We start from the raw sequence: 19,017 nt of genomic DNA on the forward strand, positions 1-19,017 counted from the left end.
GTTGCCTGCAAAAATCTTGTTCCCTATTAAATAAAGCTTGCCTATGAGTGGACAATCTATGAGAGCCAACCTCGGGTGAGTGCATGTGATTGCTAAACCCTCAAGATGATAGGATTTAGCTTTGATACCAATGTAATAACCCCAGTAGGTTATAACTTCTTCAAACACCAAAATCTACTCTAGTTCAGTTGTTCGACATTTTGTCCAACACTTTTCAAACAAGCTCTGATACCAATGTAATATCCTCTTACATTTTCAATGCAAATACATGGAAACTAGAAATGAAATGCAAAACAATTGACATACAATAATGACTATAGTAATGCCAAAATTTGATTCTGAATTATCACAGCAAAATCATATGCTTATGAAGTACAATGATAACTACTCATAGTTACAAGAGGAACCTAATAATAGTGAAGCCCAAGAATAGAAATGAATCAAACATAAATATTGCAGTGTGACATCATGCATTCTTATTGTAGCAGCCAAAATCTATTCTCCAATTTAAGCACAAATAAAACTCCTAAATTGAAGCTCTCCTGAATACCAAATTTAATGAATATTTCACCACCTCAAATGGTTGCAACACTGAAGAGTTGACATTCTTCAATGGCTGACTGAAATTGGAAACCTTAGTTTCTTCTCCCAACTTAGTATTAAAAGCAATTCACAATAATTAGATGATAAACAATGAAGCTCTCACCTCTATTTATACTTTTCCTTCACCTTTCTATAAAATATTTAATAATTGCATTCTCTAGAAGTTTCTCCCTTTCTAATAATTAATGTGCTTTTAGGAAATTAAATTACTAGAAGTTTCCCCCTTCTAATAAATAATGCACTTGCTAGAAGCTTCTCCCTTGCAATACAATAATTAATTGTGCTTCTAGAAAAATTAAATTACTAGAGGCTTCACTCTTTCCAATAATTAATGCACTCTCTAGAAGCTTCTCCCTTGCAATACAATAATTAATTGTGCTCTTAGAAAAATTAAATTACTAGATGCTTCACCCTTTCCAATAATTAATGCACTCTCTAATAAATTAAATTAATTAAATATAAAGTCACTTTTTTTTTTCTTTTTTCTTTTTTAATTTAATGACTTTATAAGAAAGTAATTTAATCAATTTCTCCTTATTTCTCCACTTAGCCTTCGGAGAATGTAAAGGCTAAGAACTCCACTAAGATGCTAAAAAGATGAGGACATTACAATGTGTCACATATTTGCCAAAATTTACTAGTGCTTAGATGTCCAATTGTTAGTTCCTCCAACTTTCTACCTATCAAAGTTCTCCTTTTTTCCCTCCTAGCTTTATTATTTGTAATTGTTTCCCACTTTGAATTTGTAACCCAAACCCTTTTCTTGATAAAGTTTTCATTTTATTTTTGCATCTTTATGTGATTAAGGCATAATAATTAAGTTTTTCTTTTCTTGTTCCTCTCATGACCTAGGTTTCTTGAAGACCATCTTGTTTATATTTGCATTGTTTTTGTATGGATTTAGGCCTACATTCTTCCTTAGACTATGATTTTTTGCCCCTCTACTATCAGAGCCCTAGGTAATATAACCGTGCCTTTGTTTGACACAATAGACCCCATGCCGTCTTGATGGGAGATGAGCATTGTGGGCCAAAACAGGAAAGGCATTACCTTACTTGAATGTGTCATTCTCATTTGCAAGATATGCATTCCTAAGTCCTTGATAGGGGATAAAGTAATTTTATAGGTGTGCTTTCTTGTGCAATAAGCATAAATTGTCAATGAAGTTCACCATCATGAAACTATTGTGTGTGCCTTGAATTCAAAAGAATTCTTGCAAATAAAACACATAATTTTTTTTTATAGATAGCATACAATTCTAATTTCTAATATTAATATATAATATTTAAGAACAGTTATAAAAATACCAATTTATTCTAAAAGGGATGAGGTCGGGCTTGTGACCCAAGTGAATTTGACGAAATAGATACCCCTTAGTCCTTGTTCTTAACCAAAGAGACCAAACACAAGTCTAAACCTTCAACAACAACAAAAAAACATATATTTTAAGATAATAGTATATAATTTTTGCTAATTTTCAAAGTATTTAAATATAAGACTTAAGATACTTTTTTTTAATACCAATTTGGAAACTTGTCTAAAAGATAAAATTTTATATTTGGACAATCACTCATGTAAATTTAAGTTTAAGCAATTATAATTAAGTCTTCTCATGGAAATTTATAAGAATGAATAAAAGGGCATTTTAAAAATCTTTCTTTTAAGATAAGTATAAAAATAAAAATTCATAGCCCTAACTCTACAAACATGTCCTAAAAAAGTTATTAGAGAGAAACATGACTTTATTATTAGAAATTTTAAAGTAGTTATAATTTAATATTAACATGTAATTCATGTTAGTTAAAATATAATTCAAAATAAAATATGATTGTAACAAGATTTTTAATATGAATTTAGAAAGTTGGTAAATTTATGTTTCCTTTTTAGATACATTATTAGATTAGACTATTCTTTTTATCTTGGATGATGTTTAAGATATTTTTTTAATTTCTAATATGTACTATTGGTTGAAAGATAAATATATTTAAATATAAAATACTTCATATAAAATTGTTGGTAAATTAAACTGCTCTAAAAATGTCATATGATAGAGAGAGGTGTTCTTTAGAGGATAGGATCTTATAAGAGCGGGGCACCTTAACTTCAAGTCTATTAAACTTCATGTGGGTATTACCCTTCCATTTGGTACAACTTACACGGATCCTCTTTCATAGAAATTTGACTTTGGATCTACATGTTCAAATCTAATGCCACATCAACTTGTTTTCGGTTGAGATGTAAAAAAGTTCCAAAAATAATAATAAGAATGATTATTATGCATCAAATCATAATTGATTAATATATGATGTATCATCACAATCTTTTTGCTTTTTAAATTTAAGGAAAAAACATATTTTAAAAACAAATATCATAAGACTATTTAAGTACTCTAATAAGAAAGGATCATTTTGAAAGAACTACAAAATTCAATTCTATACCCTTTGATCCTCTTAATTGTCGTAATTATTTATTATTTTTTATGTTTAAATTATAACATGTAATGATGTTTCGAGTTGGTGAGGGATTTGGTGGTATGATATATTTAAACAAATTTGGAAGTCAAAGATATGGGGCTATAGCTTTTTTTGCCACCAAACTTCTTTTTCTCCATTAAAAATAGCCTTTTTCTTGAAAAGGGTCCCTTCTTTATCCCTTCCTAACATCCTTTTCACCAATCATAAAACACTCATTCCTCATCCTCTCCCCATAAAAAATCCAACCTTTTAAAAGAGACTCCTTGAAGAATGTCAAAACACAAGACAAGATTCTCAGTGTCTGTTCCGTGATGAAAATATAATCCTAGAAATCATAAAAACCAAATGGGAAAAGACTAAATCAAACTGTACGCCAACTCAATCCTCCAAAAACCATGCCATCTGTCTTCACAAAGCTCACATTAGGGGCCTGCCCAGACCCTTAATCCGATTATAATCCAGAAGCTCACATAACGAAACAGTTCACTTGCCCGGTCAAATCATAGCTTAATAAAATAAATCCCAAGTCCAAAGCCTTTCCAAGCTCAAGATCAGATTTATATAAAAAAACCCACCAAAGTTAGGAATGTGGAATCTCACGGATTACACGTCAACCTGCACAAGATCATAACGCAAAAATATTGGTCAGTAGCAGATCCCCAGATGTTAGTACATTTCAGACAAACCCAAAAGAGAGAAAATTAAGCCTAATTCGCCTTGGCCCATGATCCATATCAGGACTTTGGAATTTGACACAGTCTACTAAGCTTAAAAATAATGATTTATATATGCAATGTATATACATAATGTGGTCGGTTGGTCTTCCCAATATGCTTGTATGGAGTACACAAGATCACATGCAAAATCAGGGGAGCTTGCAAAACGTCATTTGTTGGATGTTGTATTTGTTTCTTGCTCGTCTTTTTCATTTCATTTCTGTTTTGTTTGAGTTCCAGGTATACCGTGTGAATTGTTCAATCCCGTTTCTGACATTTCTGCAAAGGCCATGATGCGCTGCTGTTGTTGTAATATGCTTTGCATCTCCTTGTGAGAAACTTGGTACATTGTCCTTTTTTATTTCTCCTTCAGTACAAGTCACGGTCAAGAACTAGGAGGCTTCTTTAATGGTGCGCATCTGGTCATAGTGGGGATCCTCTGGTTTGGTACTTCGTCTGCATGTGACCAGAGCTCTGACCTTCGGAAATTTCGGGCTTCCTTAATTGGCTTGACTTTTCCTAAGCCTAGATCTTGCTTACAGACCTTGTTTAAGAATAATGAATTTGTTCCTAAGTCAGACCCACTTTCAGAAATCCGGAGTTCTCATCAGTTCTTTGCAGGGATCCCAAATAATGCATTGAAGGATAACAGCCTGGGCTACAGCAAAACAGCATGATTTCGTTCTGCATCTACTAGTACAGGTATCAGTTCTTTCTAGGCCATTGGTACATGGGCTATTTTGATTTTGTGGGGACTCGAGATTTTTTCAGTTGGCTGTTTTCAATTGATATACGGATTAAGGTTTGGGAACTTTATGAAAAATGTAGGATTACCATGTACAAAGCAGAATGAACTGCACATTTTGGTTTTCCATAGTTTAATCAAATATATGAGTATGTTTAGAGTAAATAAAATGAATGTCAGACATGTCGGTTCTATTTGTCTTTTACGCGGAGTGCGAATTGAGGGTGGAAGGAATGGTTTTTAGATTAGTATATGAACTAAAGTTTAAGAGGCTTGAATTATCAGGTCGTCTTGAATTATTATCTGGTCAAAGGTTTGGTAAACATGCCCTTTATTAATGTGGCATTATTGGGTTCAATGCAGAATGAATTGTGTTTGTGCCGGTTTCGAAGTTTCAATAGATTTTCAGATATTGTTTTTGATTGAAGTAATATAATGAATGCTGCTCATATGGGTTTTGTCCGTTTTGTGAAAATTGAGGGTCGGCGGATGTTGTTTTGATTACTGTACGGACTAAAGCTTGGGTTTGGGGTTTTTCTGGCCATGTTGGGATTGATTACATTGTTGTGAAAACAGGCAATGCAAAGCGAACCCTGAACCATTTGTTTATGTTGTAGTTGGAATGCGAATTGATTCTGGACGGATCTTTCATTTTTGTTTGTGTAGGTCATTGAATTGTGATTATTGGTAAGGGGAAATTCGCACAATGGGGAAGGCAATGAGATGGATTAGAAGCGTTCTTGGAATGAAAAAAGAGGCTAAGCAACCCCGTCAAAGCCTACCTCTTATTCAAGACGATAGACATGAATTAAGATCAGGATCAGATGTGTCTGTGAGTACATTAAAGCTCCAACTTTCTCAAGCTCGATTTGTTTGTGTTTATAGGATATTTTCCTATTTCTTTTCTTTTGATGCAGAGATAGACACATACATATGTTTGTTAGTTAAATTGGAGTTACAAGATCTTTTTTTCTGTTTTGCGTTTGTCCAGTAATGTGCCGGTTCATGTACTATGTTGCAGAGGAATGCATCACTTTGCATTTACATACTTAAAACTGTAGTATGAATCGTTTTGTATATATTATTTGTTAGGGGATTCTAAAGTTTTTGTTAGTTGCGAGCTGATTTCATTTGTTTACGGGACAGACGAAATCAAAATCAAAGGACAGACGGCGATGGAGTTTTGGTGGAAGATCTGTTAGAAATGCAGATACAAGTTCAGAACATGGTTCTGAACTTGTTGCAGAACCCAAGGCTTTCAGTTTGAGCAATGAGAATCATGGAGAGCATGAGCAAAACAAACATGCCATAGCTGTGGCTGCTGCAACAGCAGCTGCTGCAGATGCAGCAGTTGCAGCTGCCCAGGCAGCAGCAGCTGTTGTCCGGCTAACAAGCACTGGATATTCTTATGCCTATGGAGGCACCGACATTGAGGAATTTGCAGCCATTAGGATTCAATCAGCATTCCGAGGATACCTGGTATGAAAAAATTCCTGCTATTGATCTAGGGTGCATGTTAACGTGATGCATTTCTGGATTTGATTGTGTGCCAATTTTTTTGCATCAACGTTTCCAATCACACTCAATGATCCATCATCAGGATGAGAATAGTTGGAGGAGAAACATGATGGATCACTGAGTGTGATTCAAAATGTTGATGCAAAAAATTGGCACACAATCAAATCCAGAAATGCATCTCAATAATAGGGTGCATGTTGTTATTGCATAACAAGATGACATGTTTGCAACTGAAACTTGCAGGCAAGGAAAGCACTATGTGCCCTGAAGGCTCTGGTTAAATTGCAAGCATTAGTTCGTGGGAATATAGTGAGAAAGCAGGCAGCCGAAACACTGCAATGCATGCAAGCCCTTGTAAGGGTTCAGGCTCGAGTTCGTGCTCGTCGAGTTAGAATGTCTGAGGAAGGACAGGCAGTTCAGACAAAGCTTCTGCAAAGGCGTCAAATGGAGTCTTATTCAAGGAAATCTATGGTAAACTCTTGCAAGTCAAGTCCTTTGATTTTTAACCTCTCAAAGACACATTTTTGGATTTCATCTTCTGCATCATCTCCAAATGAACATGTCTTCTTTCTAAACTGGCAATATGGTTGAAGCAAACCTTACTTTATTAACCCTAGATATTGTGAATTTTCACCCTGAGTCTTAAAACAACCACAATATGTAATCATGTGGGTGTGAACAAATTTTCTTCCATAGGCAAGGGCTTTTATCATTCTTACTTCATAACAGGTTTTAGAGAGTGAATACAGTTACTTTGTGTCTTACAATACCATCAAATGTGTATTTCCATGCACAGGAAGGAAGGAATCTGAATACTGCTGGTTTTGATGAATTGGAGGGCAGAGTGAAAAGCAGACAAACTGCTACAGGAAAAAATGATAGAGGATTACATTCTGCATACACTCGACAAGTAAGTATTACTGTATTACTTTAATTGGCTCCTTAGAATTTTCCTTTCCTGTCCAGTTACATATTTTCCTTCTGCTTCTTTTAAGTTGAAGGAAACAGGATTTATGTAGAAGTTTGCCTTTGATCACAACTTCGGTAGTTTGTTGGACGGCTGCCTGTGCAGATAAAATTTTAATGTCTCTTGCCTGGGTGAACAGGATATGGAGAGTAGCAGCTTAGATGGAAGTGCAAAGATTGTTGAGATGGATACTGCCAGAACAAAATTAAGCTCAAAGAAATGGATGGCATCAATATCAGATTCCATTTCAACAGAGCCAAGCATATCGTCCACTCCTCCTGCACTTCATTATCCTCCACGTGCTAACCACATTCCTCATATTTCACAACGAGTTCACCCTTCGCCAAATTCAAAATACTCGAATCATACACAAGCTTCGCTCGAGTCAATCCCTCCAATATCTCGACTGTCCATTCCCAGGCCAACATCAGATGTATTAGTTTCTCGAGATATCAGCCTTCAAACCATGTATACAGATTATGGATATGTTGAAGATAGTGTGCTTTCAACAGCACAGAGCAGTCCTCAATTTGCAAGCTCAGCTGCCTCAGGTGGATGGAAAAGAGGTCCATTTACTCCTAGAAGTGGATATGCTGAGAGTTACATTGATGGTTATTCTGCTTTTCCTAACTACATGGCCAACACTCAATCTTCGAGAGCCAAGGTTCGTTCGCAGAGTGCTCCAAAGCAAAGACCAAGTACTCATGACCGAAATGCAGTACTGTCGAAAAGGAGAATGTCTTTGCACACTGCACTGGATAACAAGTCATACCTAAGTAGTGCACAGATGCAAAGATCATCTTCTGTGGCTCCATCAATGCGCAACGGATCTCAGTATCCTGATCCTCTTAGTCTGGACGGATCCACAGTGTCTCTAAGACATGGTGAATTTGATGTAGCTTCCATGGCAAGCGGTCGCTATTAAATTTTTAACTTGGAGTAATTTGTTTTCTGTACAAATTAACAAAATGTATCCAGATTGATGCTATGCAAATCTAGTTGAGTGTCATTTTCGCTTATTGTGTACTAGGTGCTCCAAGCTATTTCACAGCAGTAATACAATTCCCTTTTTAACCTATAACCCCGAGGATTTTCCAAAGCAGGAGAATATCATCATAATTGATCTGTATAATAGAACAAAACAGTTTTGGGTTCATAAAAAAAGTTGCAACTTTTATATGTTGATTTTCTAGTTGCTATTATTGTTATCACCTTGAATTGAAGCTTGGTCCTAGACTCCTAAGCGACATGGGCTGATGCCTTCTGATAATTCCAGACTCACTAAATGGTGTGGCATAAAGATTACAAGTGGTTGATCAGATGGGGACTATTGTTCATTTCAGAGTAGCAGAGAGGGTGATCACGTTCTTAACAAAAACCAAGGAATGATAATTCCTGGACCTCTGTTCTGTAAATGGTTTTCTTATTAAAGCTAATTGTAGAAGCCTAGCTGGTGTTGTAGTTTCTATACCATGCATGTAGGCTAAATGTCTCTCTATGAAGAGTTCGACTGTATTCATTCACCTGGTGACCAAGTCTTTTCTGGTCCATGAATGCTCTTCTCCTTCACATTCTGTGTTTTGTTGTACTGATCCAAACAACTATTAAAAAAGGATTCACACTTTTGTGAACAAAATCATAATATCAATGGACAAACTTTTTGAACATATCATTGAGTTTTTAATAGTGATGTTGGTATTGGTGCATGGTAAATGAACAATTTATTGCCGCCATTTGTTTTATACGGTATTTGCTATCTGACATAACATGCAATCATTGAGATATGATATGGCAATCTCCGCCATAAAATAGCTAGAAGAAATACTGATCCCTTTCTTTTCTACATTGTATGTGTTGACAAAGGATGCCTTTTCTTGATTCATGAAGTTGATTTGTGTATGCCATTTAAGTCACATTTTAAAAAACTGTACCTTTTAACTCTAAATTTTGTTTTTGATAGTTTCTCAGGCTGCATCTTTAAGACTTACTTTCCTTGGTATCTGATCACTAAAAATTTTCAATACATAGTAGACTAAATTTTGACAGTCATCTTGCCAAAACATTCTTACGGTAGGGAATGGTTTGAAAATAGGAACATCAAATTAAGTTTGAAGTTTTAAACATTAAGTTTCCTCTTCTATAATTGTTATGTTGATTACATACATAGAGAATTTTTCATTGGCCACTCAAGGCCCTTGATGCCCTGCCCTCGGTTAACCTAACAGTGCTTGGATTGCAAGACAGCTCATAATGTAAGGGACCTTTTTTTAATCCCAGATGGGCGTATTCTATACAGTGCATGCTGCAGTCCTCTCAGAATTACAACTAATCAAATCTGGTGTGGGGCTCCCTCCATTTAAAATGCCTTGTTCAGCCAGCTACATTAACAAGAGCACCTGCCTGCCAGATTTTTGAATCCTTGGTGTCTCTATTGGATGCATCCAACTTATTTCTAATATCAGTCTCATTGCCCGCTTAGAAATGTCATTGAATTAAGCTATTTATTTGTAGGGTCCAACAATCCATGAAATCTATTGACTCTTGGGTAGGTGATAATAATTAAGGGATTATCTAACAACCATACTACAATTATTTAAAGACTGTGCATTACTCTTATTCAACTCTTCAATTTGTATGATCCTAATCTTGCATATTCTGCATGAATAAAAACTATGGGATAGCCAAAATGAAAGGTCAAAGAAGGAAAAATACAGAAAAAGAAGAAGGAAAACTATGGAATAGCAAATGGCATTTAGCATTTTGTAAAACAAGAGAATAGCTGGTGTTTTAAGCAGGTGAATCCTGAAAAAAATACATCACATAACAAGAGAATGTCATGAAGGTTGTAAGGATATCAATTATGATCAATATAGACATTGTGATCATGAGATTACTCTGTTCTCAAACACTTTTATATCATAAAAATCAACATCAAAACTGACAAAATCTCTATACAGCTCATGCTACACTGTTGGGTTTTAGCACACTGGCCCCTCCTATATATATATATATATATATATACACACACACACACACACTTGGGAAGCAGTATGGATGGCCTGCCTGAAGGGGGTCCTACTTTATCTAATTTTACTGCTATACAGGTCAAAACTTTGCTAGCATCATGCGCATATTTTCTAAGTCACCTTCAGAATTGACCCAAAAAAATATTCTACTGAAATGCAGATAACCCTGATCTTTCTTTGGGCCATTGTGACTATCCCATATTTTTAAGTTTTTAACACATGAAACCTTTCAAGTAGTTGCTACCTATATCACGGGTGACTTCGAAACATGCGCACCTTTTCAACGATCCATCAATCATTCCATCACAACAAACAAATTTCATATTCAGTTGAGTACAGTAAATTCCTACGAAAAGTGGTGTCATTAAATTACCATATCCGCTAATAACACCACACCAACGCTCCTACTGTTCAATGGACCCCTTTGCATTGTAGCAGTTGATATTTCCTTAATTGTAAGCTCCTTTGCTTACCAGGTGGCAGAGTACTCATTCATAATGCGTTAAATCAAATGAAACAAGCCGGCCCTCACCATAAAGTCTTTCCATTAGAATAGGGTGGTTGTGTGGTCAGTGTTTTCTACACTCAAATTAGTAATCGGGATGTTGAATTGAAATCCCTTTGCCGACCTAATGAAAAGGACTGGGAATGCCAAACCCTCTTGTTTGAATGGCCATGGTGTCTTCAACCATACCTTCCAACAGCTAATTACTACAAAATTTAGGGCTGGTCAAGTGCTTGGATTGGTTTCCGCCAAAATGAAAGTAGTTGAGATGTGTATTTCATTCAACTTCTCTTTGAATTCCAATCGTTATAACGTGGGGTAAGGAGTTTTGTCAAGGTAGTCCACATTCTTGAAAATACCTTTCACAGACTCATACCTCGATTCTATTGAGGAAATGTATTGAGGAAATGCATGCGTATATATCCCTTTCGACGTTGATTTGTGGGCAGCATGTTTCGTTGATGCTTACCAGTCTTCCATGCGTTTTCAAACCCAGAGAGTGGGCACGGCTTTTGCGCACTAATGGGATCATGCATCCAAATTTGAGTTTGAAGGAAAGAAGGAAGGCCGGTGACAACCCTACTTCGAAAAAAGAGACTTCCTATCTCTAGTTAGGGGAAGGTGGGCTCTAGAATTCTATTTTAGCAATCTTGGTGTATTAATATGTTAATAAATGCTGTAATTTGGGGAGGGTTTTTGGGACACGAAGAATATTTTTTTAAGAAATGATTAAAATTAGAGGTGTTTGTCTTGATATATTAATAAACGGTTTGATATGGGGAGAGTTGGTGACAAGAAGAATATAGTAAAGGAGCTTTTATGTTCTAATGTACTAGTCATTTGTCTTTGATCTATATTTGATATAAGAATATGAGAAAGCAAATGAGTTTATTAGCCATTTATTGTTGGGTCTATATATGGTGACTTAAATATGGGACTACCTTGTATTTCTTGAGTGAGGGATTATAAATGAGACATGCATACATTAAACTCGTATAATTTGAATTTGTGACCTTTCTTCAAGATCACAAATTCTCTAGTACTAGGCCAACTTAAGCTATATATGTATATATAGAAATCTTGACATATTGATACATATTAATATATTAATAAATGGTGTAATTTGTGGTTGTTTGTCTTGTCTAAAGTTTTAAATTTTAGTAGGCACCGAGATTTTTGTATACATGTATGTCTTAGTGTAGTCCCTCATGAAAGGAATACATATATATGCTTACTATGTGTACATCCATATTCACATGATTATGATCCACTCATTTACAACTACGCTTTCACATATTTCCATGCATACATTAGACTATGATATTTAACCCCTCATTTATCCTATGATAGATTTGCAATTGTAGGATCATCTATGTGGTTGTAGTTCCATCTTGCCTTGATCAAACATTTAAATTTGAACGTGATTATATATCCACCTTTACCCTTCTCACCTTAGGTTGGCTAAACACAAGTTTATGTGATATGTTGGTAAACCCATTTATTTAAAAGCATTCAATGTGTTCATTGTAGCAATTGGACCATATAGAGAAATAATTCCCTTTGTGCACTTCACTTCCCACACAAAAATGAATCCAATTGTACATGGTCATCATAAAAGCACACTCAAGATTTTTTAATCATTATTTTGATGTTGATTAGGAAGGATTTGTCTCCTTGTGACTAACCAATACTTCTTTATTTTTTTGAACTATCACCAAATTCCCAGACATTCAAGACGAGTGAAGTATATTGTCATACATAAAGTGAAATCACGAAGTAGTACATCATTATGTGCACATATGACTTTGGTCACAAAGTATAAATCTATGACTAAATTTGTGCTTACTCCACAAACTTAGCTAGATTGTATAAATATATAATATAGACATTATCAAAGCATGCATATTTGTTGCATCGTGCATGTATGCATATTGTTGCATTACATATTTGTGCACTTTCCCATGCACAAATGCACACAGTTTAAAGTTACTTAGTGGAGCTTTAGTTAAGCCTAATTTAGCCTAGTTGAGTCTTAGTTTTCTTTTCTAGCTTTTCTAGCTTTTTTGCCCTAATTTTAGAGTATTTGCTTTCGATAAAGCAACTATTTGTGCATCACAATTCTCATTCTATATATTTTTATTTTGAGGGATATATTGTTTCTTTCTTGTTGGTCTTGTTTATGGAAAGTGTTCTTTGTTTGTTGCTTGATTTTGCAAGAGCTTGTGTTGCAAAATCCAACATGGTATCTGCGAATAGATTAAGCAAACTCCTCCTCCATTTTGAGGGTTTCTTTTCTTAGAAGCATTGCAAGATCATCAGATCTACCTCTTTCATGAATCTAAAAGTGGGCTTTTTCTTGGAATCTATAACTAACCCATTTGAAAGAAAAATAATTTCATGTTTATAAGCTAGACAATTAGGTGAATCCCAAAAAATTCTTTGTTTAGCACTATCTTCAAACATTGTACTACATATATTTATTTCTATTTGCATACTCATATCTAATTTACTACAAATTATCAAAATACAATATCCAACTTATTATTATTTAATCTAGGGTATTTGTACTTATGTGTATGCATTTAATTGAGTTAGCATAGATTTAGCTTAAGGAAAGATCATTTTCCATCTTTTTTGGGGGATTGATTCTATATAAGTCATCTAAAATTGTAAGGATTTCTAAACCAATATTAGGGCTTTCAAATTTGTGATGTAGTATACAAATTACTTTAATGCTTCATAATCCTTTTATATTCTTCTTTGTCAATGACTAATCTTTCTCGTAGGATTTCATGATTACATTTACATAGTTTTCCTTACACCTTTCCTGCCCACACTTGGATTAGCATTAGGGCTTACACCATCTGCTTTTTAAAGATTTCATATGCATCTTATTTTGTTGACATAGAATTTTCTCCCTATTCCATACACATTGTTTCATTGTGGATACCATTTCATTTGTTTTTACTAAAGTTGATTCTTATGTCACTATACTTGATGACAATATATATGCTTTAACCTATAAAAATGACTAAGTTACTTCATTCATGTATAGGGTAACCCTACAAAAGTGTAATCCTTCTTGTCAAAATAACATATTAGAATCAACATTTTCACCAATATATATGCTTTAACCTATAAAAATGACTAAGTTACTTCATTCATGTGTAGGGTAACCCTACAAAAGTGTAATCCTTCTTGTCAAAATAACATATTGGAACCAACATTTTCACCAAAGTTTCTAATTTATTGACCCTATAGTAACTAAATTGTTAGTAGTTGGAAGATGATGTGAACTAGTGATTCTTAAAAATTGTTTGTAAATTATAAACATATAATAATTCTAACAAATTATTTATGAAAAATTCTAAATAAATTTTACTATTTCTTTTTTTTATACTTAACAAAAAAAATAAAATGTTTGTTACTTTAGCAAAGCATAACTTTATTTGTTTAATTGAATTTTGTTTCACTACTAAAAAGAATTAGAGAGTTTGAGTTAGCACAAAGGCAAAAAAATACCAAAGCATTGTTGCACTAATATAAATGAACAAAAAACATTATGCTAGACTAATCCATCATTATTACCAAAATAGACCATCTACATATACCAACATTGTAAAAATATCATACAAGAAAACAATATTGAGGAACAACAAGATAGAATACAACACTTAACTAGAGAACATAAATTGACAGTTTGGAATAACTATGGAGACAAAATATAAATATTGACTATACATAAAAGATATAATTCATTTAAGAAAATTGTAGAGTATTGTTTTTGTGTAATTGTATACTTGGAGAAAGAATATTGCTCTTGAACTAGGAGAGCATCTCTTTAGCCCAATGAAAACAAGCAACATATACTAATGGTTGGAAAAAAAATAGAAGTCCAAACCATTCATTGATGAATGCAAACTTTTATCCTTAATCCTTCCAGAGACAAATAGAGCCATCGTTGCTTGGAAGCAAGACTTTTTGCTAAGTATGAAGAGCATTTGTTTGTACTCTTTCTCCCACCTTGAACACATGGAAGAAGGAATTTTCTATCTCTTTCATGCCCCATAAAATCAACAATTTGGAAACATATCATTGTTTCTATCGTCATCACATATCATTTTTGTTTCTAAATTATCGAATTGAATTTGTACTCAAATGGTTCCGTACAGTAGGAATGGGATGAATAGAGGTTTGTAAAAGAGTAAGAGGAGGAGAGAGATTCATGCATATGATCATGACTTCTAGGAAAACTATATAAAAATTTGTGAGAAAAGGTTACTAAGCACCAAAATTCCCTTTTTTTTTCTTTTCAAAATAACATGTTCAGAGGTTTGAAATATGAAATTTAGGTGCTTGTAAACCCAAGAAATGCAACTTTACATGTATAGAGAGGACAAAAAAGAGAAGGGAGATCAATGAAAAGGTGTTTCCACAAAATTTAAGTATGAGAACAAAGCATGTTTAATGATTTAATTTTTACCAAAGAAAGGCCATGAAGGAGAAGGAGATATGAAAGAGAGATGATCACCAATAGGGACTTTGACATAAAGTATCTTCAAGGTTTTCAATTGAGCTTGAGCTTTAGCTTTGGATGACTAAATAATAGCACTTAATTTGTTCTATTATATGACTATGCCTACAACATTGTTTAGAATTAAGATGGGCCAAGAGGGGGCATGTTGGAAGGAGTATTCTATAAACTATCTTAAGTGGGAAGGAATGAATGTTTTGATTGTTAGGTCATTTTCATTCTGTAATAAATTTAGCATGGTAGAGTGTTGAAAACATATAGAATAGTTCAGGTTGGATAAGTCTTTGAACTTGAAGTAGACGAGACTTATCTCTAGGGGATTACTTATGTTGTAACCTTAATTTCTTATGTGTTTTCCAATTGAATTCAACTTGATCCCAAAATCCCCAAAAAACTTGAATGCTTTAAAAATAAATTTCTACCTTTAAGACATTTATTCAAAGCAAGTAGGTCATTGGCAAGTTGAACAAGATGGTTCCGCCAAATAAAGGAAGATGGAAAAGTTAGGTCGTTACTCAAAGATTGATCATACTAGGACAATTTTTTTATAAGTTGTCTTCTAATCTTTTTAAATAGAATCGAAGCGGGGTGAACTATGCATTTTGAGCCAAGAGCAAGTAAAAATTTGTCCATCCAATCCACTAAATTCCAAGATATGTTAGCTGAAGTAGTTTGAATATGTTAGTGAACAAGATGCTCCCATGGAGCATCACCATCTAAGACCCTTATAATCCATTTGGTAGTTAGACAAATAACTTGGATATAGGGATCAATAATTCCTAAACCTCCTTTACCTTTTGGTTGAATACAATGAGTCCATGATGTAGTGTGTTGGCCCTTTTTTCTTTCCCCACCTTTCCCAAGGGAAATTATGGATTAGTTGAGTTGACTGATTATAATTTTTTTTTAATGGTGTCCAACAAGATGAAATGTACACATGGCTAGTGATGAGTATTTTATTAGCAATGTGAAATCTACCAGCCATGGAAGACCATGAAATACAATTATACCTACTAGCTCAATAGATTCAAATTGGCTACTATTAGAAAGTAAAGTCCACCAATATAACTAAGAGGGGTGGGGAGGGTGTGAATTAGTTATATGCTATAAAAAAAACTTTTTTCAACTTTTAAAAATCTAAAACATGTAATCAAAAGATATAGAAACCACAAGATAACAACCGTGCAATGTGATACAAGATATGTTAACTAGGGAAACCCTTGATTTGAGGGAATGATGCCCACAAGATGACTTACTGATCTAAATGTTCCTTGTGAAAGGATGTGACCCTATTAGGAGTCAAATAAATATAATTAGTACATATGAGTCCCTATTATGAGACTTTGAATCTCTGTCAAAAGATTCCAACCCTATTAGGAGTTGTGGCAACCTTGTTGGGAATTGAAAGAAAGACAACTAAATCTACTATTCAAATTTCTTATGAACTTTTCTCACTAAACAATTTAGGATAGGATAACCTATCCAAGATAAATGAACTGACAAAAATAAAAACTTATCTTTACCAATACAGTTCATTTGAAGTCCACACTTATCCTCATCATCAAACACTTCTTCGACCCTTACAAATTTGTATCCAAATCTCATATAACATTACATCAATAACGTATGACTTCATATGATCTCACTAACCAAAAAATTATACTTACAACCAAGGAAATATATTTCCTTTATACGTCCAAGTCCTAATAACTAGTTGAGTTAGCCTTGAGGCTTTCCCAATGTACAATGAATAATATGAGACCATCATAATATATTACATTTAGGTTCAACATGTTACAAAGCATATTACATTAATAGTACAACACAATCAGCCTTCGATGAATAACCCACACATTATCCTTCACAAGGCTTCACATAATAAAAAATAAATTACCACCTCAAACATAGCATTACTAACATATCTCTAACCAAATTCAAGCCCATTGAACAAGCTTCAACCTCACCAAAAAGATACAACACAAACAATAGCATACAATATTCTGCAAACTGTCCTGCAACGAGTCTTCAAGAAAACTCATGTAACTCATGAAAAACTTCATAATTCTTTCCTCTCACTTAACCATAACATCTATACACATCCTAAAACATACTTCTGATCCCATTGAAAGAAACTCAATATTTGGAAACCTCACCAAACAAAATTGTCTTTGCTACTCTGCCAAAACTATCTAGACAATTGATATGTTGATATCAATGAAAACCAAGTCATGAATGAAACACATAAGGACTCAAACATCTCCCAAATAATATTGACAATATCCATAATGAATTCATGCCAACAATTACATGGATAAAGAGCATGCTACTAAGATTAAGTTTTATAACAAAGAAATCACATATACCCAATGCCAACAAATGCGAGGAAGAAAAAACAACAAAGGGATCAACAAGAATGTTGATGTGTGTGTGTGTGTGTGTGTGAGAGAGAGAGAGAGAGAGAGAGAGAGAGAGAGTACATATGCATACATATACATACATGTGTGTGTGTGCGCGCGCGCGCATATGCATACTGACAAAAACCAATATGTATGTATGTAAATACATATATGTGACAACTAATAATCTATACAAAAAAGGAAAAAAAAAATTATCTACAATGAGAAAATGTTGTTAAAACTATACAAAGAAAGCAACCTTACATGGCTAATATGTAACCCAATAAAATAAATCCAATTGTGCAACAAATTTCTAGATTGGGGCATTGAAAGTGCTTCTTTTTTAAATAAAGGAAATGATCTACAAACTTAATTCAAACACCAATAAGGAAAATAGAAAAATAGTATACTAAATATGGACAAAATCATAAACAACATATGAAGTTGTTAGCATGCCATGTCATAGGATTATTTAACCCAAAAGCCCCATGGATATATATACATACACATATAAACTATTAGAATATTTAGAATTACTTGGAGCGGGGAATTGTTGTGGTGTCCACAACACATGCCCCATTCCTCACTAGGAATGGGGACCCCCTACTTTTTTTGACTCTCGGACTCACAATTCGAGAGTCAGGAGAAGAATTTTTGTTTAGAGTCCAAAAATCACAAAAAAATCAAAAATTGAAAAAATACAAAAAAATCAAAAATTGAAAAATACAAAAAGAAGAAAAAGAAAAAAGAGTTGAAAAAAAGTGTTGCGCGCTTGTGCAACTCGCGCGCCCACGACACCATGTGTCGTGTGCCTGCGCGCTCGCGCACCGCTCCGCATGCCCACGTGCGCCACGTCGCGCCGCACCTTGCGCCCGATGCCCGTGCACGTTGCACCTCGCGCTCGCGTGCTCCACGCTGTGCTCGGGTTGGCCGCTCCGCACACCTGCGTGTGCTGCACCGCGTCGTGCCTCGCACCCGCGTGCGCTGCACCGCATCGCACCTCGCACCCACGTGCGTCCGCATGCACTATGCCACGTCGTGCCTCACACCCATGTGCACCCGTGTGCTCATGATGAAGGCGCCTAGTGCGTGTTCGCACCGTCGTGCTCCCAAGGATCATGTGCCCTTGCCAAGCTGCCCTTTCACCTCCAATTTTGCTTGAATAGCCAATGAGAGGGGTTTAAAATATATCATTTAAGTATAAGTTGACGTATATTTAATTTTTTATATACTTAAGATATATTTTAATAGATGCGACGAATCTTTTGAGATAGGTTTCAAACCTCCTGGAGATAAGGTAAAGATTTTAGAAAATTTCAGGGCTTCAAAAATCCAAACTTAGCCAAATTTCAGGGCTTCAAGAATCCAAACTTAGCCAAATTTTAGAGCTTCAAGATTTCAGACTTAGCCAAATTTTAGGATTCATCTCCAATTTTGTTTGAATGGCTAGTGTATCTTTACTATGCATTGTTAACTCTACGGACTAATGTTTGCTTCTTTTGTAGGTAAAAATGGCGTCCTCAACTTGTCGAG

General features: G+C 34.6%; 1 protein-coding gene and 1 pseudogene across 1 annotated transcript; both read left to right on the plus strand.

Moving 5' to 3' along the window:
- The first annotated feature begins 3,357 nt into the window (after positions 1 to 3,357).
- LOC149568815 (protein IQ-DOMAIN 18-like) lies at positions 3,358 to 8,690 on the plus strand. The gene is made up of 6 exons (XM_089821697.1): positions 3,358 to 4,495; positions 5,205 to 5,370; positions 5,685 to 6,017; positions 6,300 to 6,527; positions 6,853 to 6,966; positions 7,163 to 8,690. Exons 2-6 carry the CDS (start codon positions 5,245 to 5,247, stop codon positions 7,946 to 7,948), a joined length of 1,587 nt encoding a protein of 528 aa, XP_089677823.1. The 5' UTR covers positions 3,358 to 4,495; positions 5,205 to 5,244; the 3' UTR covers positions 7,949 to 8,690.
- Positions 8,691 to 18,283: 9,593 nt separating this feature from the next.
- Positions 18,284 to 19,017, plus strand: part of LOC149568816 (floricaula/leafy-like protein) — a 163,998-nt pseudogene continuing 163,264 nt past the window's right edge.

The sequence above is a fragment of the Cupressus sempervirens genome, chromosome 3, assembly GCF_028749045.1.
Source record: "Cupressus sempervirens isolate cs-2001-9-10 chromosome 3, ASM2874904v1, whole genome shotgun sequence".
In the NCBI taxonomy this organism is placed as follows: domain Eukaryota; kingdom Viridiplantae; phylum Streptophyta; class Pinopsida; order Cupressales; family Cupressaceae; genus Cupressus; species Cupressus sempervirens.

Coding starts and splice junctions, on each gene's coding strand:
- LOC149568815 (XM_089821697.1), top strand. CDS start 5,245: ATGGGGAAGGCAATGAGATGGATTAGAAGCGTTCTTGGAATGAAAAAA. Junction 6,528..6,852: donor CTTATTCAAGGAAATCTATG/GTAAACTCTTGC, acceptor TTCCATGCACAG/GAAGGAAGGAATCTGAATAC. Junction 6,967..7,162: donor ATTCTGCATACACTCGACAA/GTAAGTATTACT, acceptor CTGGGTGAACAG/GATATGGAGAGTAGCAGCTT.